The following is a 23,514-nucleotide window of genomic DNA, read 5'->3' as shown; positions in this document are numbered from 1 at the left end:
GAAAACGTTGCTCTTTTTGGTTTTGCTGCCATTTATGCATCAGTATCTTGACAGTCTACTAAATATAGGTATTTCAGATTGTCAGTTTCTTATGTGTTAATTAAAACGGTTATTTGTCTATTTTATCCAACAGTGGTGAAAAAAGTACTCAGCAGGGGTGAAGAGTAACTACATATACTCAAGTACTGTACTTAAGTATGGACTAAACCCAGCATCATAATAAATAAGTCAATTAATGAAATGAAGAAAAGTATAAATAAAAGTCAAGAAATAAATGCGCAGGTTAATTTGATGGAAAACAACAAGTTAGATAACTTAGCCAATAGTATTTTCTCTGTATAAAGACCAGATACAGCAGGTAGACCTGCAGAATCTTGGGACTGGCTTGAGACTTGTCACATGTCTGGAGCAGAGCAACTGTTCCCCTAAAACTGTACAAACCCAGTTTGATACTGCCCAATATGGCGTCATGCTTTTAGCAATAGTGACAACTAGAGACACAGAAAAACAGTGTTTCTCTATTAAAACCGTTCAACAGTACTTCTGCCCTTTGGAATGAGTGTATTAATTAATAGACAGCAAACTAGTGGTCAACTATAAACTTTATTTTTCAAGTTATTGAAAACACTTTAGTTTAATACTCTTCTCCATCCTCATCCTCTCTCAGACTGTCAGCTCCAACCTCCTCATAATCCTTCTCCAGAGCTGCCATGTCCTCTCTAGCCTCAGAGAACTCTCCCTCCTCCATACCCTCACCCACATACCAGTGCACAAACGCACGCTTAGCGTACATCAGGTCGAACTTGTGGTCAAGCCGAGCCCAGGCCTCTGCAATAGCAGTGGTGTTGCTCAGCATGCACACAGCCCTCTGGACCTTGGCCAGGTCTCCACCGGGAACTGCAGTGGGCGGCTGGTAGTTGATGCCAACCTTGAAACCAGTGGGGCACCAGTCCACGAACTGGATGGAGCGCTTGGTTTTGATGGTGGCAATGGCAGCATTCACATCTTTGGGCACTACATCACCACGATACAAAAGGCAGCAAGCCATATATTTACCGTGGCGAGGGTCACATTTCACGAATTGATTAGCTGGCTCAAAGCAGGAGTTGGTGATTTCAGACACCGTTAACTGCTCATGGTAAGCTTTCTCAGCAGAGATGACGGGGGCGTAGGTGGCCAGAGGGAAGTGGATACGGGGATATGGCACCAAGTTGGTCTGGAACTCTGTCAGATCAACATTGAGGGCGCCATCGAAACGAAGGGAAGCAGTGATGGAGGACACAATCTGACTGATCAACCTGTTGAGGTTGGTGTAAGAGGGACGCTCGATATCGAGGTTCCTACGGCAGATGTCGTAGATGGCCTCGTTATCTACCATGAAGGCACAGTCTGAGTGATCTAGGGTGGTGTGGGTGGTCAGGATGGCATTGTAGGGCTCTACCACAGCGGTGGACACCTGGGGAGCTGGGTAGACTGAGAACTCCAGCTTGGACTTCTTGCCGTAGTCGACAGACAGACGTTCCATTAGCAGAGAGGTGAAACCAGAGCCGGTGCCACCTCCGAAGCTGTGAAAGACCAGGAAGCCCTGAAGGCCGGTGCACTGGTCAGACTGAGGGAAGAGAGGGAGAGACAGATTAGGGCTGGCGATATGGCCAAAATCTTCTATAACAATATAGGTCATTTCATATCTCGATAATGATGTAGCATAGCAGGTAATTCAATATATAAATAAATAGTTATATGAAAAATTCAGATGGTAAAGCTTATTTTTTTGTATACGCCTTTGTGAAATAAATACTTGACAAATGAAAAGGTCAGAGTGTTTTTTCATTTTATTAGGGAACTTAGTGCAAAATGAACATAACTATTTCAAGTGAATTCACTTGTTTGTTGCATTTTATCAAAACAAAGAGGGTTTTAGAACTTTTCATGTATATCTGGTGACCGTGAAGTGACAGCAGATTTTCTCTGTAGCCACAGTCACTGGTAATGTTTCACTAACAGCAATACCAAACATTTGAATAGCATGATGATTAGTTAGTAAAATACTATTTCCCCCCCTGCCTCTAGGGATATCTAGACATGAAGATATAGTTCATTACAATTTGTCCAAGTTTTGAGATCTTGTCTGACAATTTTGCCATTACCCAAATACAAAAAGGAGGTAAAATTAAAGTGTGCAAGGTGATTGCTAGAAGATATTTTTATGCAGTAAGCACCAGTAATGAAATTACATTCACACAAACGGTATTGGTCTGGAGACAAATTACAGCAAAATATCCTGCATGCCTCGATACTAGTAGAGGCAAGTCAGCAAGTGTGTTGTTACCTGGATGAAATGACCCCTTGAATACACCATTAGAATCTTAATTATAGTTATTAATTGTCAATAATGCAGCGTTGTCCTTTCCTGATCAATTCTTTAGAATTATACATTGTTCCAGGTTTTCAGCCATATCAGGAATGCTTTGAATGTACCCACCAGTTTGCGGATCCTGTCCAGCACCTGTTCAATGACCTCTTTGCCGATAGTGTAGTGTCCACGGGCGTAGTTGTTGGCAGCATCCTCCTTGCCAGTGATGAGCTGCTCAGGGTGGAACAGCTGGCGGTAAGTCCCACTGCGCACCTCATCTGAAGAGACAGTTTGAATCAGAAATCACTTGAGGGTTTGACTTCATGAAATAGATAGTGAGCTATGCATCTATATTAACGAGCGTTTACCGATGACGGTGGGCTCCAGGTCGACAAAAACTGCTCTGGGGACGTGCTTTCCGGCTCCGGTCTCACTGAAGAAAGTGTTGAAGGAATTGTCTCCTCCTCCCGTGGACTTGACACTGGGCATCTGTCCGTCCGGCTGGATCCCATGTTCCAGACAGTACAGCTCCCAGCAGGCATTGCCAATCTGGACGCCAGCTTGACCGACGTGCACCGAGATACACTCACGCTGGAGGACAATAATATGTAACATTTACCATTAAATATTTCCATACATATACATCTTTAACCATGTCTAATTAGATACTTGAGATCAACACATGAAGAAAGCTAAAAATAAAAATGTTGTAAGAAACCAAACACCAAAACATCATGACCTAGTCATGCAACATATGATAAACATGCGTACGCAATAAGATTTATTATTCACTATTTCAGCTCTATTAACCTTTATGTAGACAAAATCCATTGAGACCGAGGTCTCATTTTCAAAAGTGTGTCATAAAAACAAAGATAGCAAGAGTATCGAGAACCATCGCCTGTACAAAATAAAGTGATTAGTTTTCATTGAATCCAGTTACTGTAAGGCTTCATATTAACTTACACTGTTACAGTTGTGGCCTATCTTCTATTTGCAATTAATATGCATTCAATCCAGTTAAATTAAAATAATCTACTCTGGCTGAGGTAGTTCATCAAGAGTAAAATATTAGCTGTGATCTATACACACACACACTTCTGCATTAGCGACCCACTGAAATTAAGTTACAGGCACCTTAACACTCATTACTTCAGGGCCCTTAGGAGCAACTGCACGAGGGACTGTTGGTACACTGGCTGTGGTCATTACAGTGAACAGTGCGATCAGAGGGCACGTGAGCCCTTGTTCCTGTAGTTTATCTCCTTGGAGCAGTGGCTGCATTTAGCATACTCTGCCTTATCAATGTATTTAAAATACTGTGACAGCGGGAAGCTGTCCTCACGTCTGTTTAGACCGCCACCTTTATCCAGGCCCAGCTCCACCGTTATCCAGGCCCAGCTCCGTCACATCTCAAGTCCTGCGTCAAGCTGCGCTACACAAACAGCCTCCTCTCCCTGAAGCGCTTTGATCGCATCATCTCATCAGTATCTGGGCCTCATGTTTCGTGGTCATACAAGTTATCACCACGACATCATCCTCATTCTACTTTGAATTAAAAAAGAAAACTGCAACCAGATCCGCCGGTGTTTCGGTTTAACGTTAATGAGTGACCGCGTGAACTGAACCGGAACATGGGGGGGGGGGGTTGCATGTTTCATCACGTTACGTTTTTTCCTCCAAAATCGCGATAATAACGAACGTTAAAAGTCGACAAAGTTCCCCATGCAGTTGACGTTAGCCGTTAACCCAGCAAGTCTGAACGGTAACGGAACATATCGTAGCTTAAACTTTAACGGAGGGAAATGAAGACGCTGTAGACATCTTAACGCCGATTGGCCAACACTCGACACGTCACATCAAAGATGTTTTATTGCGAAGATCACAACATCGCCTGCCATCGGCCAATCTACGGCAATATGCATCTGTTGTGTTGCATATATTTAGCGCCGGCTAACTGTTGTCTCGGTTCTTTGTTCTCGGTCTCGTCCAACAGTAACTACAGAAGAAGCCGCTGGCTGGACTGACTCTGGCGTGACGACAGGTGGCGCGCGACCCATGCACGTCTGGTTTGTTTACAAACAAAAAGCGAAAGAATAAGTCACCCACGTAGAGAATCGTCAATGAAAGATAAGCGACGAGAACATTGTTGCGTCCCACAGTCTTCACAAACCAGACTCCATTAAAAACCAGACTCCATTAAAAACCAGACTCCATTAAAAGGAAATGTTAGCTAAAGCTACATGTTCGCTAATGGGCGTTAGCTAATGCTGATAAATAGCTTAAATTGACAAAATAAATTGGCTGTGAGCCTATTTAAATCATAACAAAACTTCACATTGTTCCACTCACCATGTTTCCCGACGCTGTGTCGAAAGAGGTAGAAATAAGAAAGAAGAGGACGATAAATTCTCACAGCTGCGTTTCAATGAGTGCTGAGCGAGATGCTGTCGCATGTGTTTGCCTGGGTGAGGCACTTTATACTTCTCTTCCGGGAAGGTAAACACTAGTTGAATCCGATTGGTCGAGAGTCACAAGAGGTTCTTTTCTATTGGTTAAACGAAACTACTCGTCTTCATTAGGGGTGTTACCGATAGGTCAGCCATGACAGCTGATTTTCCAAAACTTTATTCTGTCTCAAATTTATAACAACAAAAAGGCAGCTCCTGGTCAACATAACAGATAACTACGAACAGCAAACAAAACATGATGAGAGATAAATAAACGGTCATCCTGCAAATTTTGTTTCCGATTTTAATACAATGAAAGTAAATCACATGATACTGTCAAAGAATGTCAACATTTAGATATTTTACTTAAGAGAAGTAACAATACCACAATGTATAAATACATGTACTGATTAAAAATGTTACTGATGTAAATGTACAAAAGTATTAGCATTACAATATACTAAAAGTAATATCCCTCATTATGCAGAATGGCCCATTTTAGAATAATATAGATTATATTATTGGATTATAATTATTGATGCATTCATGTGTTCATCACTCTATATGTATCAGCTGATAAAGGTGGAGCTAATTTTAGTTTAACCGTAATCTGTCATTCTGTTTGTTTTGTTTTCATACAATCAAAACAATTGTAATGTAATGTACAAGTTATTTACACTGTGCTATAAAATAATATGAACATTTAGATATTTTACTTTAGTGAAAGTACAAAAGTATTAGCATTAAAATACACAGAATGACTCATTTTAGAATCAAATATATTTGATTGGAATGTGTGATGCATTCATTTGTTCATGTTGCAACTGGTTCTTATTAATTGTTTTCTATATAAATAGGCCTCCAATATTGAAGCACTTGATGAAAAGAAAGTTTGACTGGTTGTATTGGAAATTACAATTTATTTTAATAGAATATCAATGTCTCAAAGCCTATAATAACAAATGTAAACCTTTGTTCAGAGAGTAGCTATTTAACACCCTTCTAAAACGAACCCTGTCGCCGGAGACAGAAAGTCGCATGCATAATTCAAATTACCGTAACTCCTCAACCATTCACGCTATCGACGTAATTCCAACGGATTCTGAAAGCTTTCCAGTGATGTATACATAGACATTGCGGTAGTGGAGAAACCAGTGCCGGGATTGGCTGTAGGGGTGGGGTGGAAGTGAGCAGAGCAGGAAACGCAACAGCTGAGAGTGAGTACAACTTTTGAGAATTGTTGCAGTGTTTTAGCGGTGTTTTCTTTGTAAATTATATTTTGATGTTGTAAATAATAGTTTTAGTATTGTTTCTGTGAGTTTTGGAGTGTTTTTTTGCCGGGTTTTTTGCCGTTTTCTTTTGCCACCATTCGTCTTTTTCGGTAGTCATTTTGTAAATAGTGGAAGGAGGAGATCTACCAGGGAGAGCAAAGTCCCATCGAGATTTTTGGAGAAGGATGGACAGCAGGATGGACAGGAGGAGACAGGAGGAGATAGCAGGATGGACAGGAGGACCACTGTAAGTAATTCAGTTTGTATACACTGGATATTTATTCACAGCTTTACTACAATAATGTTTTTCAATATCTAGTGTATATTTTCTTATTGGCTTTGTCTCAAATTGCTTTATTATTGCTTTATTTATTACTTTTCCTGTGTTATATTTATTACTTTTCTTATTCTGTTGAAAATGTTTTTCTAGAAACACAAGGGTTTCTTTTGGATAAATCTTATCTAATCTTATGATATATCTTTATATTTTTAGAGATTCTTCTGATGAAGGGCCATCCACCAGTACCCGCAGAGGTACAGTGCGGGGACGGAGTCTGATCCGTGGCCGAGGCCGAAGCAGTAGAGGTGCTGATGCAGCTGGGGATGCCCCTCGTAGCCAGTCACCAATTCGTCAAGAGGCCTGGAAAACGGTGGCAGACCCTGACATTGCCAACCCTCACCCACCCAGATTCATCCCCCAAAAGCACACCCTGGATGTGTGAGGAGTGCAAGGTTGGGCTCTGTCTTCAGGTGGAAAGGGACTGCTTCAGGGACTACCCTGCAGCTAAAAAACGCCTAGTCATGGACACATATAACAGCCTGTAGCATGGACACTGAAAGCTCTCTAGGCAAACAAAACCATTTGAGAAGATGTAAAATAGGTTGAGTTTTCATTTTCTCAAAAGTTCTGTTCATGTACATTTACAATTGTTTATAGAGAGAAACCTGATGAAAATTCAAATCCATTTACTAACTTTTTTGTTATTACACACTGTTTTAAGCATTTATAACATATGATAATGACAAATACAAATACAGATTTTGAAAGTTACATTTCTCCTGAAAAAAGGAGCAAAATAATTTTCAATAAGGACATTTTCTAATACATTTATTGAAGAAAAAAGACAATAAAAGACCAGGCGGACTGTCATAATTATAGTTTTATTAACCCAGACAGATACCAGAGTTTACAATGCTGAAAAGAAATATCAGAAATATCCGATTCATCATTGTGATGTCTTTTTGTAGACTATTCCACGTGGCTGAAGCAGGAAACATTATGTTTTTTACTTCACTACAGGCTCAAATGGACTGTATATTTTGTGCATCCACATCCAGCTACATTGACAGGGTCGGCTTCTGGTCCCAGAACATCCCAGATTAAATTTAAATCTATAATTTGGCCATTAGACTCTACAGCCTCCCGAACCAAATCAATCAGTCCTCTTCAAAGTCCACATATCTGGTTATGGATGTGAAACAGTTACTGCGGCAGAAGGAGGAGTTTTCTTTTTATTTCTCACGCACTTCACCAGTTCTCCTCAAGGGGCAGATCGAGTAGAGTACATGAGTGTGGTGCATCTGCAGATCTGCATCAAACACCGCACCCCTCAGACACAAACACTTCTCTGGCTTGTCTCATTACATTGCATAATATCGACGAGCCATCATGGTAAGTAACATTTTAAGTAAAAATGTCATGTTCTATTTCCAAGGTTATTGTTTACAGGGTCTTACAGAATGGGAGTAAAGGAGGTAGCTCATATGATGTTGACGTCATCCTTTCTCCTCTTTATTATAGTGAATCGTGGCTGTATATAGCTTTATTGTCAATATGGCTGCTAATAGACAACTGAAAATATTGGTGAATCGCATGCTTAATAGAAATGTAGTGTATTGCTGCACTGCAAGCTGACTCCTAATCCTCTCCCCCTATATCTCTTTTGAATTAGCTTAATTAGCTTCTTAATCAATCTTTTATTAGTTTGTAATCCTGATTTAAAGGCACTTTTGTAGATTTTCTATGATTATAATTTAGTACACCTTGTTCTAAGGATGTTCAGTTATACATCCCACTGACTCATCAAGACCGCACACCTTCTTAAATATGACATATAGATGTATTTTAAATATAAAACACCTCTGTTCGTTCTTCACTGTTAAGAAATGTGAAAATATATGTGAGCCTTCTATTCCCAGTGGAGGATGTGAATGTGGCTTTCTAAAGAGACAGCACACTGCAACATGTCTGACCCAGATAATCCTCTCCCTACAGTAATTATGCATGCAATAGACCCGAACTTATGTGGCAGCAGAGAGCAGCAAAAAATAGATGTGTTGCTTTAAAATAAACGATGGACTGAACGTCCATACAGACACGCTATCACATAATATTAGAACTGTAAAGGCCTTTCATGCAGGATGAGAAGAACGAATTGAAACAGTTTATGACGCACTGCAGTTTTAGAGTTCTTTTAAAATCTATTTGACGAAAGAAATGTATACGTGTTTAGCTCTTCTATTTCAACAAATATCTTCTTTTTCTGCTCCACAGCGTGAGTGTATCTCCATCCACGTTGGTCAGGCTGGCGTCCAGATTGGCAATGCCTGCTGGGAGCTTTACTGCCTGGAACATGGGATCCAGCCGGACGGACAGATGCCCAGTGACAAGACTCTCGGAGGAGGAGACGACTCCTTCAACACTTTCTTCAGTGAAACTGGAGCCGGAAAACACGTCCCCAGAGCTGTTTTTGTCGACCTGGAGCCCACTGTCATCGGTAATTGTCATCACTTCTGGCTGAACTGAACATTCATTTGATAAATTATGTGTGTTATAAGACATAAAAGATTCAATGTCTATTTTTGTCTCTTCAGATGAGGTGCGCAATGGGACCTACCGCCAGCTGTTCCACCCTGAGCAGCTGATCACTGGTAAGGAGGATGCTGCCAACAACTATGCCCGTGGACACTACACCATCGGCAAAGAGATCATCGACATCGTGCTGGACAGGGTCCGCAAACTGGTGGGTAACATGATATCAGAAGGGATCCATTTCTCATTTTGATTTCAAATATTTAATTAAAAGACATGACTGTATCTCATATGTAATCTCTGTCTCTCCCTCTCTTCCCTCAGTCTGACCAGTGCACCGGCCTTCAGGGCTTCCTGGTTTTCCACAGCTTCGGAGGTGGCACCGGCTCTGGTTTCACCTCTCTGCTAATGGAACGTCTGTCTGTCGACTACGGCAAGAAGTCCAAGCTGGAGTTCTCCATCTACCCAGCTCCCCAGGTGTCCACTGCTGTGGTAGAGCCCTACAATGCCATCCTGACCACCCACACCACCCTGGAGCACTCTGACTGTGCCTTCATGGTAGATAACGAGGCCATCTACGACATCTGCCGTAGGAACCTCGATATCGAGCGTCCCTCTTACACCAACCTCAACAGGTTGATCAGTCAGATTGTGTCCTCCATCACTGCTTCCCTTCGTTTCGATGGTGCCCTCAATGTTGATCTGACAGAGTTCCAGACCAACTTGGTGCCATATCCCCGTATCCACTTCCCTCTGGCCACCTATGCCCCCGTCATCTCTGCTGAGAAAGCTTACCATGAGCAGTTAACGGTGTCTGAAATCACCAACTCCTGCTTTGAGCCAGCTAATCAGATGGTAAAATGTGACCCTCGCCACGGTAAATATATGGCTTGCTGCCTTTTGTATCGTGGTGATGTGGTGCCCAAAGATGTTAATGCTGCCATTGCCACCATCAAAACCAAGCGCTCCATCCAGTTCGTGGACTGGTGCCCCACTGGTTTCAAGGTTGGCATCAACTACCAGCCGCCCACTGTAGTTCCCGGTGGAGACCTGGCCAAGGTCCAGAGGGCTGTGTGCATGCTGAGCAACACCACTGCTATTGCAGAGGCCTGGGCTCGGCTCGACCACAAGTTTGATCTGATGTACGCTAAGCGTGCGTTTGTGCACTGGTATGTGGGTGAGGGTATGGAGGAGGGAGAGTTCTCTGAGGCTAGAGAGGACATGGCAGCTCTGGAGAAGGATTATGAGGAGGTTGGAGTCGACTCTATTGAGGGAGAGGGAGAGGAAGAGGGAGAGGAATATTAAAAGAGACAAAAAGGCACTTAAACAGGAAACAATGTATTTAATTAGTCCTTAAATACATTCCAAAAGACATATCTGTTAATTACCCGTTTGGCTGTTCAGAATAAACCTCCTGAAAATCACAATTTGGATTTTAATTTAATGTGATAGGAAAGGTCAGAGAGGACGTAAGGTTGTTAGGTTGGAGTTTACTCCTTCGCGGGAGAGGAAGAGGAGTATTAAAAGAACAGTATTAAAACAATTGCTTCAAAGTAAAGGCATTCCAACTGAAATGTTTGTCTATCAAAGTTTGGCATTTCAGACTAAGTGATCCAAGAAAAATGTCAGATTGGCTCTGTTCTAAATAAACATCCTATAACATGAAGTTGTCTATGTTGTTTCTTATTTCTTTTTTTGGTTTAACAATGAAAAAGAACCTTTAGTCAGGAGTTTAGTTTATGTGATTAGATAAGGAAATTAATTTGACAAATTACTGAATATAGACTACTCACAGTGTTAACATTCTACTTTAAAATCTTTGAAATGAGTGTTATGGTTTGTTAAAGCTACGGTCAGCATATTTGAAATATGGCTTCCCTCTACAGTACAGTGTTTTCTTTCAAGCAGGATTTTTGTTTAGAAAGAAAATCAGGCTCTGTAGTTTAACTTGTGTTTTTCTTGTGCCCCATTATGCAATTCAGTGTTTGATATATGAAAGCTATATATTAGCCTTTTTACTTGAGAAGTCAACCTTATTTGTTATAGAAAATCCATAGAAAAATGTGTGAATATTATCGAGCTCGTTTTTATCCTTATCCCAGTTAATAATATGTCATCTGTGGGAACTAAAAGATAACAGCAGCTTTTTTAAGTGTCTGATCAAGACACCAAAAACATTTTATTGTGTAAGATTTCACGAGTGTTAATTCTCGAGTGCACCTGCCACTCCGAAATGCTCTAAAATGAACCCGTAATCCTTTACTTTAAAAGATTAAACTTGAACCGGTTTGCTTACATTTCAAGCTGCACGCTTTGCTCATCACACCATCTCAGGATACACCTGCATCCATCATTTATATGTATTTATAGAGACAGAAGATTTACTCTTATTAAATAAGAGTCCGATGTATCTCTGTTCAACCTTGAGTTTTTCTCTCAGTGTTCATTCAGTGTCAGTGTTAATACTGGATCACATGATCTCATTAACCTGTAATAAAAAGCAACATTAAAATTGGTTTCAATATGAGGTGTAGTTGACAGTCATTATTAGGTGAAAAACCTAAAAGGAGAAAATTAATATATTCAATATTTTCAAGGTTTTTTTAAAGTTACATTTTCTTTAGACAGCAGGCTAACTATAGTTAAAGTGCATTTTCTGAACTCATGTAAATCTTGTTAAGACTGATTATGACAAAGTGGGTCTGCCATAGACCAGTTTACACAGACTGTTACACAGACAGCATAGTTTGCTTTGTAAATGCAGAATTTTCCCTTTTTATTACTACAGGGCCATACAACAATATGTTTACTTTAAGTTATGCAAACATAACTTAAAAGCAAAAGTTGTCTGGTGTTGTTTTTTTGCTTATGAGAAATTTCAAAACAGTTCAAAATACCATTCCAATTTAAATGGGACCTACAATAGCTCTTTTCTCACGAGCAGGATTAGCTATTATAGGCCCGTCTGTTTTTTTCTAAAAGCTTTGCATGTGTTGTCAAAATGCTTCTGTTTTATCTTTCTGCATGTGTCTTAAATTGCAGCGCATTGATCTCTCGAGGCCACCGCACTATACTGTATAATCCTGCCAGTTTATGACTGCTACTATGATGAATGAATCAAAGAAAGCAATCCAAGTTTGATGGTAAACACACTTACACACTGACTCAAATTCACATGCAATAAAACCACAAGACCACTAATGCTTTATAAGTTATGCGTGAATAGTTAAAAGTAAACTAATTACTGTATCGCCTTGTGGTAATACAAATGACAAATCCAGCCTTTACAAAGCAAACTGTGTGCTCAAACAGAATGCAGGGGGATTAATGTGGGGAACAGAAATAATGGGGATGTTGTGAGCTGGTCAGAGGTGGTTTATAATGAAGATCAAATGCCTCTTATATCTTTTATAATAACCAAATGTGGGCTACGTCGTGGAGAATGCACCCCTCTTTTTCTCTTTATAGGTTGACCTTCGTAATAATGTTACATTTCATTTGAAAATCAGACAATTCATTCGGACAAGCAGGTTAATGAGTCTACATGTAAACCCTGATACTAAAAACACATTGGTGACATATGTTTAGGATAAATTAGATACACTGTTCTCAATGTTGGCCAATGATTTAGCTGGAAGTGGACCAAAGAAGGTTTAGGTCTCTTCTTTTCAAGAAAACTAAGGGTTAGGTGCAGCTGTGCATTAAGTCACAGAAAACTTAGATTATAAGCTGTTTTTGGTGTCTTGATCTGACACTTAAAGAGGCTGCTGTTGCTGTTGAAAGGATAACACATTGTCATTTTGTAGTTCCCAGATTATGGATTATTAATTTAGTTTAGCTCTGTAGCAATAACATTCACACATTTGAATATTGTTGATTTCTGATCTGGTAGAAAGTCTAAGTTTTCATAGATCAAACACTCAATTGTGTAATTGGGTACAAATAAACTCCTTTTCATTATTAAACCAAAAATTAGAAAGAAAGAAATAACACAAACGACTTGATGTGACAAATTGGAATTTATTTAGAACAGAGTGAAAATGACATATTTTCGATAACTTAGTGTGAAAAGCCAAACACAGAATACTATAGACATTTCTTTTGGAATGCCTTTAATTGGAAGCAATTGTTTCCTGTTTAAATAGTGCTTTAAGTCCCTTTTAATACTCGTCTTCCACACCTGTAACAGAGTAAACTCCAACCTAACAACCTGTTCTCTCCAACCTTTCCGATCACAAGTCAATGAGTTTTATTGTGACAGCCAAACTTGTATTTAACTGACAAATATTTCTTTTGGAATGTATTTAAGGATGAATTGAAGCAATTGTTTCCTGTTTAAGTGTCTTTTTGTCCCTTTTAATATTCCTCTCCCTCTTCCTCTCCCTCTCCCTCAATAGAGTCGACTCCAACCTCCTCATAATCCTTCTCCAGAGCTGCCATGTCCTCTCTGGCCTCAGAGAACTCTCCCTCCTCCATACCCTCACCCACATACCAGTGCACAAATGCACGCTTAGCGTACATCAGATCAAACTTGTGGTCGAGCCGAGCCCAGGCCTCTGCAATAGCAGTGGTGTTGCTCAGCATGCACACGGCCCTCTGGACCTTGGCCAGGTCTCCACCGGGAACTGCAGTGGGGGGCTGGTAGTTGATGCCAACCTTGAAACCAGTGGGGCACCAGTCCACGAACTGGATGGAGCGCTTGGTTTTGATGGTGGCAATGGCAGCATTCACATCTTTGGGAACCACATCACCACGATACAAAAGGCAGCAAGCCATATATTTGCCGTGGCGAGGGTCACATTTTACCATCTGATTAGCTGGCTCAAAGCAGGAGTTGGTGATTTCTGACACTGAGAGCTGCTCATGGTAAGCTTTCTCAGCAGAGATGACGGGGGCGTAGGTGGCCAGAGGGAAGTGGATACGGGGATATGGCACCAAGTTGGTCTGGAACTCTGTCAGATCAACATTGAGGGCGCCATCGAAACGAAGGGAAGCAGTGATGGAGGACACAATCTGACTGATCAACCTGTTGAGGTTGGTGTAAGAGGGACGCTCGATATCGAGGTTTCTACGGCAGATATCGTAGATGGCCTCGTTATCTACCATGAAGGCACAGTCAGAGTGCTCCAGGGTGGTGTGGGTGGTCAGGATGGCATTGTAGGGCTCTACCACAGCGGTGGACACCTGGGGAGCTGGGTAGATGGAGAACTCCAGCTTGGACTTCTTGCCGTAGTCGACAGACAGACGTTCCATCAGCAGAGAGGTGAAACCAGAGCCGGTGCCACCTCCGAAGCTGTGGAAAACCAGGAAGCCCTGAAGGCCGGTGCACTGGTCAGACTGAAGGAAGAGAGGGAGAGACAGTGATTACATATGAGATACAGTCATGTCATTTAATTAAATATTTGAAATCAAAATGAGAAATGGATCCCTTCTGATATCATGTTACCCACCAGTTTGCGGATCCTGTCCAGCACGATGTCAATGATCTCTTTGCCGATGGTGTAGTGTCCACGGGCATAGTTGTTAGCAGCATCCTCCTTACCAGTGATCAGCTGCTCAGGGTGGAACAGCTGGCGGTAACTCCCACTGCGCACCTCATCTGAAGAGACAAAAATACTAAATCAGGTGGTGTTTACAATTTTCCAATATTTCACTTTTAATTTGCCTAAATTAATGTTCAGCCATAAGTGATGACACTTACCAATGACAGTGGGCTCCAGATCCACAAAAACAGCTCTGGGGACGTGCTTTCCGGCTCCAGTCTCACTGAAGAAAGTGTTGTAGGAATCGTCTCCTCCACCGATGGCTTTGTCACTGGGCATCTGTCCGTCCGGCTGGATGCCATGTTCAAGGCAATAAAGCTCCCAGCAGGCATTGCCAATCTGGACGCCAGCCTGACCAACATGGATAGAGATACACTCACGCTGTGGAAAGAGAACACAAGAGAGGTTATTTACCTGTATGCATTGTTCACATGTGACATGGGCAGAAAAAAATAAACACTCTCAATCTATTAGTTGTTTGAGGAAATTGTTGGTGAAATTATATAACGGATTTAAAATATAACAACCAGTTATAAAACAACAGGAGATGAAGTTCCCCTTTGGGCCGCAGCGACGCAGTGGCTTTAAGGAGGACCACTCAACAGTGTCCATTAACGACCGGCATGATTTTTTAATGCCTTGCGCCATGCTGACATGTGCACTTAATCCGTTTTGCCTCCGGACAGGCTTTTTCTGAGTATGGGACATCTGAAGACGAGCATCCTATTTTACAGTGAATTGCTCTGTAACGAGTGACGTGAGGCCTACTGCTCATAGGTGCTCCGAGAGAACAAAACACCCGTAGAGAGCCGGTGATTGAGACCGAAGCCATCATTGTTCATTCTGTCCACATTGCCAGTTTAACTGATGAAAACCTCTTTTGTTCAATCTGCCCACCACGTAACGTCAGCGTGCTGTTTCCCCATCCATAGCTCCGCCTACACATCTCCCCACATCAAATCTTATATGATATATTTAATGATACATTTAAAATGACTAATTTAAGAAAGTTAGTTTAAACCTTGTATGATGTCTAAAGCGTATTCCCGTTTTTCCATCAATGTTAATGTTTCCTCCCGCCCCCCTCCCATCACTAAAACAGACCTCAAATATTTCTATTTATAAAAGATGTGAAAAGAGCTTACCATTTTGTTCTGTTGCAGTTGCTGTGGAAAATCTTACAGTTCGACAGTTATGGGGTCGATGTAAGATACAATGGCGTGCATGAGGATGCACAGCGGTATATATGCAAGTGCAGCGCCAGAGCCGGTGTCTGCTGTGTTTCTATTGGTCACTTCCATGTCAGTCGGACGCGCAGAAGCTATCCGCGGCTTTCTATTGGATGAGCGTCTCTCTCGCTCCACAGACCGCCTCCCCGACCACGCCCGAATCCAGTCATCGCCCACTTATTGTGCAGCGCGTCTGAAGAAAAAATGGTGCCTCATTTTCTGCGTGCTGGTACCACACTGACCCAGTTTGACATACATTAAACAGTTCGGTTGCATGTCCACATTACAAACAAATGAATGCATGCAGCATAACACAACAGGTTATAGAATACAAAAGATAAGATAAAACTATCTTTGTGCATGTATTTATGATAGAACAGAGTAGAATAGAATAGAGTCTTCAATTTGGGAATATATCACTCTGTCGTTAGGGTTAGGGTTTGTAGGCCTTATACACCAAACATGATTGATGTCTGAACACCTGTCAGTGCACAATCAACCAGGCAATGAGTCATTTAATCCAACATATGAATAGTAACCATCTGCTTCACTGCCCAACCATCCAAATCATGTTTAGCTTCCAAATATTGGGATGCTGGTATAGTGTGTTATTATTAACCATCAGCCTAAAGACAAACATTCAGATTTTTATTTTCAGTCACAGACAAAAGAGGTCAAATTGTCCTGTCAGAGATGAGAGACATGTAGGCCACAGAGATCCACAGACGCCCAACCCCCAGCCCCCCTCCTAAGATTTAACGTTGCTAGGAAATGAACAACATGGTTGCCTGGATACAGCCTAGTATCCACATAGACCGCCTTTATCTGGCGGTCACGTGTCTCAGCTTAAATGGCAGCATTATCGGGCTGCAGTGCAGCTGCCTCTGTGGGGGGATGTGAGGCGCATCAGCCATCTTGTTTTCCAAAAATCTTTCCGCCTGATGTCCTGTGTATGTTAGGAAACACACTTCCGCTGGCCTACAAATGCATGTGTCCCCCCTTTCTGGTAAAACTGATGACAAAAATAAATAAATACAAATTATCCTAAGGATGACAGGGTGTGGCCTCTGCAAACTCAAGAGTCCTGGCATCAATATGGGTCAGCTCTTTTGTTCAGACACATCAAGGCAGTTCTTTGTGAAACAGTGAAGTAAATGTATGAGCGTAACAGCTCTGTTTGTGTTATACATTCAACTTTCAATGAGAAAGACAATAAATTGTTCTTCTGTGGATCTAAAGAAAAGAAGCGCAAACTAACAGACAGTTAAGCCATATAGTAACAACAAAGGAAACTCTATGACAATTGTCCCAGAGGCAGAAATGATGCCTCTCTGAATTTGGGGTGCCTTAAAATAACCCACTTTGATTATAGTCAAGAGAAGCTGATCTCTGTTTCAGTGATTGCAAACTACCTGCAGCCACAATCACAGTGAAATGATGTTTTTATTCCTTCTTTTTGGTAAATCATTTTCAAGACGACCACTCAACCGTGTTTTTATAGATATGCCATTGCGTTTTTGTCTGACGACTGATGCCTTTAAGTTGTAGGCATTGAGCCAGCTGATATGATATATTCATTATGAAATAATGAGTCATTTTTAGAAAGAGCTACTTGCCATATAGATTGAATTTGAAAGAATGCTGTGGCCAATTTAAATATGAATTAGCTTGTACAAATTTTGCTGTCATCAATTCTGCTAGGTCTTCCTCACTCATCACTTTAGATGCTAATTCAAATGGTTGACAAGTTTTTAAGGCTAGAAGTGGTTTGGTTTCCAGCTTCTAAATATTTGTGCTGTGTTAATTCATAACAAATATGATAATTTAAGTATCCAATTTTCCAACGGAACCGAATGTTATGATTTTAACAGAGACTTGGCTCAAAAAAGAGATTGATAATCTCTTTTATTAGTTTTAACATTTTCAGAGCAGATAAAGCTGGTAAAGGTGATGTGGCCATATATGTGAAATCTTTATGTACTGTACATAAAATATATTAGCTGACTTCAGTGTCGATTTCTAAATATTTTGAATTTACTTCCTTGAAAATTGATCCGGGCACAATAGCTCAATAATAGTATTTGGTGTCTATCTGCCCCTTCAGAAGCCCTAGAAATTGTATGGATGCACCATTGCTTGATCAGGATTATCCTTGGTGATCTCAATTCATGGCATACCTCGGCATCTAATAATCTTAAATAATTGTTTTACTATCTTAATTTCAAATTTCGCTCTCATACTTTCCTTTTGGGGGATTTGACCGTGGTATCTGTCTGTGTTTTTTTTTAATTATCTCTGATAGGTCTCAGTGTAAGACCGGTAATATTCAGTCCTCTTTTCTCCTCATCACAAAGGGAATTCCCCAGGGTTCTGTCTTCCATCCATCCATCCATTTTCCTCCGCTTATCCGGGGTCGGGTCGCGGTGGCAGCAGGCCAAGCAGGCTGACCCAGACTTCCCTCTCGCCCACAACATTTTCCAGCTCATACTGGGGGATCCCGAGGCGTTCCCAGGCCAGCTGGGAGATATAATCCCTCCAGCGGGTTCTGTCTTATTCACTGTAAATATAAACATACCTCTTCATTGTGCAATTGTAACTTCTATCTTTACACAGATGACACGGTCCTTTATTCCTGTGCAGATTCTATTCATGCCACCACTCTAAATCTACAGGTATCATTTAATCGCCGCCTTAAACTGTGCTAACACAAAGTGGATGTTGTTTTCAAATACAAGAAATACTGACTGTGGAAGTTCTGACATTTATTTTGCTCACACCACCATAACAGAGAAAGTGCAACATTCTAAATATTAGCAATTGAGCCGATGAAATACTTCCCTTCAAAGTCCATGTTGACATATTGTTAGCAACATGCAACATACTTAGAATATGCTTCAACAATACTTTAAGTTGATCTTGGTAATACCACTGAGGCAATTCCAAGGTTTAATTGCTAGTCTTGTTGATTGTGGTCATTGCTTTACATTGTATTCATTTGTTTTGTTGTTTTAATGAATATAATCATGTATTCTTCTTTCATCTGCACTTATTGTATATATACCTCGGCACCTTCGAAAATGAGGATTCTCCTTTAATGTATTTTCCGAGGTTTTAAATGAAATAAAGGAATGAATCAGTTTACTCATTATATCTGCATGAAGCCACGTTTATATAAATTCTGAATCACTCATTCTGATTAGTAGCTAATGTATTTCATTTGTATTTGCAGAACTAAAACATACACATCATTATGTGGGCCACTAACCACGTGGACCTCCAGATCAGTAGGCCTATTCTTGCGAGGTTTGTCAAAAATAATATATCATGATCAAAATCTCTGCTAATTCATTTATGTGAATAAGGATAACACAACCTTCCTCTTTCATCTGACAGACCACTTTAGGTAACTTGCATATGCATTAAAACATTCAACATTGTTGTTGCAGATGGGACATATGCTTTGTCACTTTGTTGGGTATCAATTCTCTCTTTGCAGGATGCAGTGTGGTCAGTTTCATGCTATTAAGGACCGCTCCCATCTCCAGCATTCCCATCCTCCCTCTCTCCTCTTGGTGTGCAGTTGCTCAGACCCTCCCTGTTTCACAGCTGCTGCTGGGAAGGAGGAGGAGTAGGATGGGGAGTGGAGAATATTCTCTCATGAAGTCCTGGCTGAGAGCCATGGCTGCTTCCTGTCCTTCTCTTTCATCCCCTGCAGTTCTCATTGAGTACAGCAAACACAAAAGCTGATCGTAGATTATACATCTTCAATTCAATGCTGAATAAAGAACGATAACTCCCACATTATGGTGGATCCTTTGACAAAAGCAAGTCTTGAGTCTGAAGGTGCTTATTATATTAGAAGCATTACGCAAGCTTATTTTCCTTCCCTGTAGGATTCCAGACAGCTTAACTGGCAGGGCTTTAATCTTGTAGAAGCCACGCTGTGAGCAAGGACCTTTTGCACATGTGAAATGCTTCAGTGCAACCATTATGCCACATAAACTGCAACTCAGGCAATTTAATTTCCTCAAACAAGACCAGAGGAAGCACGCCCCAAAGTCAGTGCAGCTGAATGGCACACAGAGGGACAGGCTGACACGCTGCCACGTGATCAGCCCATGAATGACATCATTGCAGAGAATCTGGGACAAAGAGGGAGGGGAGCTGGCGAGCTGGCATGCCGGGCAGATAAAATGGCAGGCATGGATGCCCAGCTGATATGAGCTCGAGTGGAATGGAAGCATCTTGTGCAGCACAAGTACTCAGCCATCTTGCATCATTTATAATGCATCGGGTGTGCAGGCGCAAGAATAGTCACAAAATTAGCTGAAATGCTTTGTATTGATTTGCAGTTTGCCACACTTACATCAACGATGTCCTTGCTCATTCCTCTGCCACCACATTGCCTCTGCATGCATAATAAATTGGCTTTGTTTGAACTAGTCCTTTATCCATAACAATTACCTTTAATGTATCCACACAAACAATATGTGAAAATTACATTACAACCAGATACTGTATAAAACAGATTATTAAAAATAAAGTGCCATCACATTATAATTATGTTCCTAGTCACATCAAATATACCCTGAAAATAGTAGGCTGTTTCTTATTCTAGTGTACTTTAAGTCCAGGTCTGACAATTTTGTTCAAATTTGAATACAAATTACAGAACAAATTGGTTTAGACTGCATTATCAAATGGAGGTAGTACAACGTTTTTTTTGTCCACAATGCACAGAAGCAAATCCCCCGCCCTGCATGTGGGCCTATAAATCCGGTAGCACCGCCCTCCCTGTCAGCAGTTGTTGCATCGACCCCGTTGGGTACAACACGCAACGCAAACCACACCGTCTTTAAAAAGCCCTTTTCTTCACATTTTCTCCGTCTGCTCTTCCTCTTTGAACCTCAATCGATATAAAAATGGTAAGTCTATGTTTCTATCTGTCTGTCTGACGCAGTATTGTGAGGTAGGAGATGATCAGCAGACGGTTTTTTCTGCTGTTACAACACGTCATTAACGGGTCTCCATCTCTGAACGACCCTCTCCAATCGAACAACCACACCGATTTTTTTTTTTGCTATCATTTCAAAATAGGTCGACTATATTTTTGGATGAAAGTGAACAGTGTAATGTTCGGATTGGTCAGCAGCCCTGGCACGGTGTGATTGTCATTGTGTATAGAGATGAGAACAATGCACCGACTGTCTGCATTCAAGCTTTAGTAACAAGACGCTCAGGTGGATAAATCTGGTGTTCTTTAGCAGCATTACTGTCTTTATATTTATATTATTGTCAGGTTTATCGCGAGAATACGCTGAAATTAGACACCTTGCAAATGCCCTCTGTTTGAAGGAAGGGAGGGGCCGAGTGAGTCATAGATGACATTAGATTGCAGCCATCGTTTTTAATTCAAGTAAATATGTTTTTAATCTCATTCATAAAAAAATAAAATGTATTCCACACAAAAGCCTCTATTTTAAGCATGACATGAAACATAAAGGGTTAACTTAAAAGAAGTCCTCACTCATTTGATTTTATCTAAACTGCTAATTTAACTATATGCAAATATAATGTAAAATGTTGTTATTGGGCAGATGATCTTCTTCAAGCATCCGCTGTGATTGTGCGTCCTCAAGGCACAACAGCAAGTGGAATATTTACAGCTGATGATGGGCAGGGGCAAATTAATTTGCATTTGTGCTGTGTGAAGGTAAAAAGGACAAGAGGACAAAAAGTTCTGCAGGAAAGACGAGAAGAGCGCTCTGCCTCGGTGGAGGCTGTCGGCAGGCATTTCTGTCCCCTGCAGATTGTGGTGCAGGGAGGTGCCTCCTGCTGCACCGCCTGTGTATCTCAGAAAGGGGGAGCAACTGAATGTTCACAATGTTCAGAAGCATTTATGTTGCAATTACTGTGGCAGATTTCATGTGAAAACCAGCAGCGTCAGAATGTAAATTAATGTGAAAACATCATTAAATGCATACAGGTAAACAACCTCTTGATTTTGTTTTTTTTCACAGCGTGAGTGTATCTCCATCCACGTCGGTCAGGCTGGCGTCCAGATTGGCAATGCCTGCTGGGAGCTTTACTGCCTGGAGCATGGGATCCAGCCGGACGGACAGATGCCCAGTGACAAGACTCTCGGAGGAGGAGACGACTCCTACAACACCTTCTTCAGTGAGACTGGAGCCGGAAAACACGTCCCCAGAGCAGTTTTTGTCGACCTGGAGCCCACCGTCATCGGTAATCTCCAATTAAGTAGATGCCATAGTTAGCTTTTGATTCTTTTTTTAAAGTCAAACCCTTTAGTCATTTCTGATCGACTCGGTCTCTTCAGATGAGGTGCGCAGTGGGAGTTACCGCCAGCTGTTCCACCCTGAGCAGCTGATCACTGGTAAGGAGGATGCTGCCAACAATTATGCCCGTGGACACTACACCATCGGCAAAGAGATCATCGACATAGTGCTGGACAGGATCCGCAAACTGGTGGGTAACATGATATCAGAGGATCCATTCTTGAATTAACATTAAATGACATGACTATCTCATATGTAATCTCTGTCTCTCCCTCTCTTCCCTCAGTCTGACCAGTGCACCGGCCTTCAGGGCTTCCTGGTTTTCCACAGCTTCGGAGGTGGCACCGGCTCTGGTTTCACCTCTCTGCTGATGGAACGTCTGTCTGTCGACTACGGCAAGAAGTCCAAGCTGGAGTTCTCCATCTACCCAGCTCCCCAGGTGTCCACCGCTGTGGTAGAGCCCTACAATGCCATCCTGACCACCCACACCACCCTGGAGCACTCTGACTGTGCCTTCATGGTAGATAACGAGGCCATCTACGACATCTGCCGTAGGAACCTCGATATCGAGCGTCCCTCTTACACCAACCTGAACAGGTTGATCAGTCAGATTGTGTCCTCCATCACTGCTTCCCTTCGTTTTGATGGCGCCCTCAATGTTGATCTGACAGAGTTCCAGACCAACTTGGTGCCATATCCCCGTATCCACTTCCCTCTGGCCACCTACGCCCCCGTCATCTCCGCTGAGAAAGCTTACCATGAGCAGCTCTCAGTGTCAGAAATCACTAACGCCTGCTTTGAGCCAGCTAATCAATTGGTAAAATGTGACCCTCGCCACGGCAAATATATGGCTTGCTGCCTGCTGTTCCGTGGTGATGTGGTTCCCAAAGATGTGAATGCTGCCATTGCCACCATCAAAACCAAGCGCTCCATCCAGTTCGTGGACTGGTGCCCCACTGGTTTCAAGGTTGGCATCAACTACCAGCCCCCCACTGTAGTTCCCGGTGGAGACCTGGCCAAGGTCCAGAGGGCCGTGTGCATGCTGAGCAACACCACTGCTATTGCAGAGGCCTGGGCTCGGCTCGACCACAAGTTTGATCTGATGTACGCTAAGCGTGCGTTTGTGCACTGGTATGTGGGTGAGGGTATGGAGGAGGGAGAGTTCTCTGAGGCTAGAGAGGACATGGCAGCTCTGGAGAAGGATTATGAGGAGGTTGGAGTCGACTCTATTGAGGGAGAGGGAGAGGAAGAGGGAGAGGAATATTAAAAGGGACAAAAAGATACAAGTTAAACAGGAAAAAATTGATTTCAATGGGTTCTTGAATGCATTCCAAACAGAAATGTTTGTCAAGTAGCTCTGTTCTAAATAAAACTCCTGTGAATGTGTTTGTCTTTTTATAAATTCAACCAATGAGTAGCTGACAAGATGTTGAATTCCACAGTTTTGAGCTATCCAATGTCATCAAGTTGAGGGTAGATTCAGGTGTCTATGTCATAACTTAAGGAGCTCATCTACATCATTAGTTTAGCTGCTTCGTCAGTAAATGTACTGTTAGAAAG

The 23,514-nt window shown here is 41.8% G+C and overlaps 4 protein-coding genes across 4 annotated transcripts; 2 read left to right on the top strand and 2 right to left on the bottom strand.

The window, feature by feature from the left end:
• Nucleotides 1–7: 7 nt before the first annotated feature.
• LOC306702327 (tubulin alpha-1C chain-like) lies at nt 8–4,823 on the bottom strand. Its single transcript, XM_079167915.1, has 4 exons — nt 4,706–4,823; nt 2,722–2,944; nt 2,483–2,631; nt 8–1,609 (listed from the first exon to the last, which is right to left on the bottom strand). Exons 1-4 carry the CDS (start codon nt 4,706–4,708, stop codon nt 635–637), a joined length of 1,350 nt encoding a protein of 449 aa, XP_079024041.1. The 5' UTR covers nt 4,709–4,823; the 3' UTR covers nt 8–634.
• A 2,859-nt stretch (nt 4,824–7,682) lies between these two features.
• On the top strand, nt 7,683–10,495 carry LOC306702298 (tubulin alpha chain-like). The gene is made up of 4 exons (XM_079167883.1): nt 7,683–7,746; nt 8,629–8,851; nt 8,949–9,097; nt 9,211–10,495. Exons 1-4 carry the CDS (start codon nt 7,744–7,746, stop codon nt 10,189–10,191), a joined length of 1,356 nt encoding a protein of 451 aa, XP_079024009.1. The 5' UTR covers nt 7,683–7,743; the 3' UTR covers nt 10,192–10,495.
• A 2,431-nt stretch (nt 10,496–12,926) lies between these two features.
• LOC306702308 (tubulin alpha chain-like) lies at nt 12,927–15,618 on the bottom strand. The gene is made up of 4 exons (XM_079167893.1): nt 15,575–15,618; nt 14,588–14,810; nt 14,337–14,485; nt 12,927–14,223 (listed from the first exon to the last, which is right to left on the bottom strand). Exons 1-4 carry the CDS (start codon nt 15,575–15,577, stop codon nt 13,243–13,245), a joined length of 1,356 nt encoding a protein of 451 aa, XP_079024019.1. The 5' UTR covers nt 15,578–15,618; the 3' UTR covers nt 12,927–13,242.
• A 4,848-nt stretch (nt 15,619–20,466) lies between these two features.
• Nucleotides 20,467–23,232, top strand: LOC306702289 (tubulin alpha chain-like). Its single transcript, XM_079167869.1, has 4 exons — nt 20,467–20,583; nt 21,679–21,901; nt 21,996–22,144; nt 22,241–23,232. The coding sequence occupies exons 1-4, from the start codon at nt 20,581–20,583 to the stop codon at nt 23,219–23,221; spliced, it is 1,356 nt and encodes a 451-aa protein (XP_079023995.1). The 5' UTR covers nt 20,467–20,580; the 3' UTR covers nt 23,222–23,232.
• Nucleotides 23,233–23,514: the final 282 nt, after the last annotated feature.

This window comes from Pholis gunnellus (assembly GCF_910591455.1).
Source record: "Pholis gunnellus genome assembly, chromosome: 2".
Lineage (NCBI taxonomy): Eukaryota > Metazoa > Chordata > Actinopteri > Perciformes > Pholidae > Pholis > Pholis gunnellus.
This window is presented reverse-complemented; position numbering and strand designations above follow the sequence as displayed.

Excerpts from the sequence above, each read along its gene's own strand:
- LOC306702308 (XM_079167893.1), bottom strand. Across the intron at positions 14,486-14,587 it reads TCTGGAGCCCACTGTCATTG|ATGAGGTGCGCAGTGGGAGT; the intron begins GTAAGTGTCATC and ends TTGTCTCTTCAG. Across the intron at positions 14,224-14,336 it reads TGGACAGGATCCGCAAACTG|TCTGACCAGTGCACCGGCCT; the intron begins GTGGGTAACATG and ends CTCTTCCTTCAG.
- LOC306702289 (XM_079167869.1), top strand. Across the intron at positions 21,902-21,995 it reads CCTGGAGCCCACCGTCATCG|ATGAGGTGCGCAGTGGGAGT; the intron begins GTAATCTCCAAT and ends CGGTCTCTTCAG. Across the intron at positions 22,145-22,240 it reads TGGACAGGATCCGCAAACTG|TCTGACCAGTGCACCGGCCT; the intron begins GTGGGTAACATG and ends CTCTTCCCTCAG.
- LOC306702298 (XM_079167883.1), top strand. Across the intron at positions 8,852-8,948 it reads CCTGGAGCCCACTGTCATCG|ATGAGGTGCGCAATGGGACC; the intron begins GTAATTGTCATC and ends TTGTCTCTTCAG. Across the intron at positions 9,098-9,210 it reads TGGACAGGGTCCGCAAACTG|TCTGACCAGTGCACCGGCCT; the intron begins GTGGGTAACATG and ends CTCTTCCCTCAG.
- LOC306702327 (XM_079167915.1), bottom strand. Across the intron at positions 2,632-2,721 it reads CCTGGAGCCCACCGTCATCG|ATGAGGTGCGCAGTGGGACT; the intron begins GTAAACGCTCGT and ends CTGTCTCTTCAG. Across the intron at positions 1,610-2,482 it reads TGGACAGGATCCGCAAACTG|TCTGACCAGTGCACCGGCCT; the intron begins GTGGGTACATTC and ends CTCTTCCCTCAG.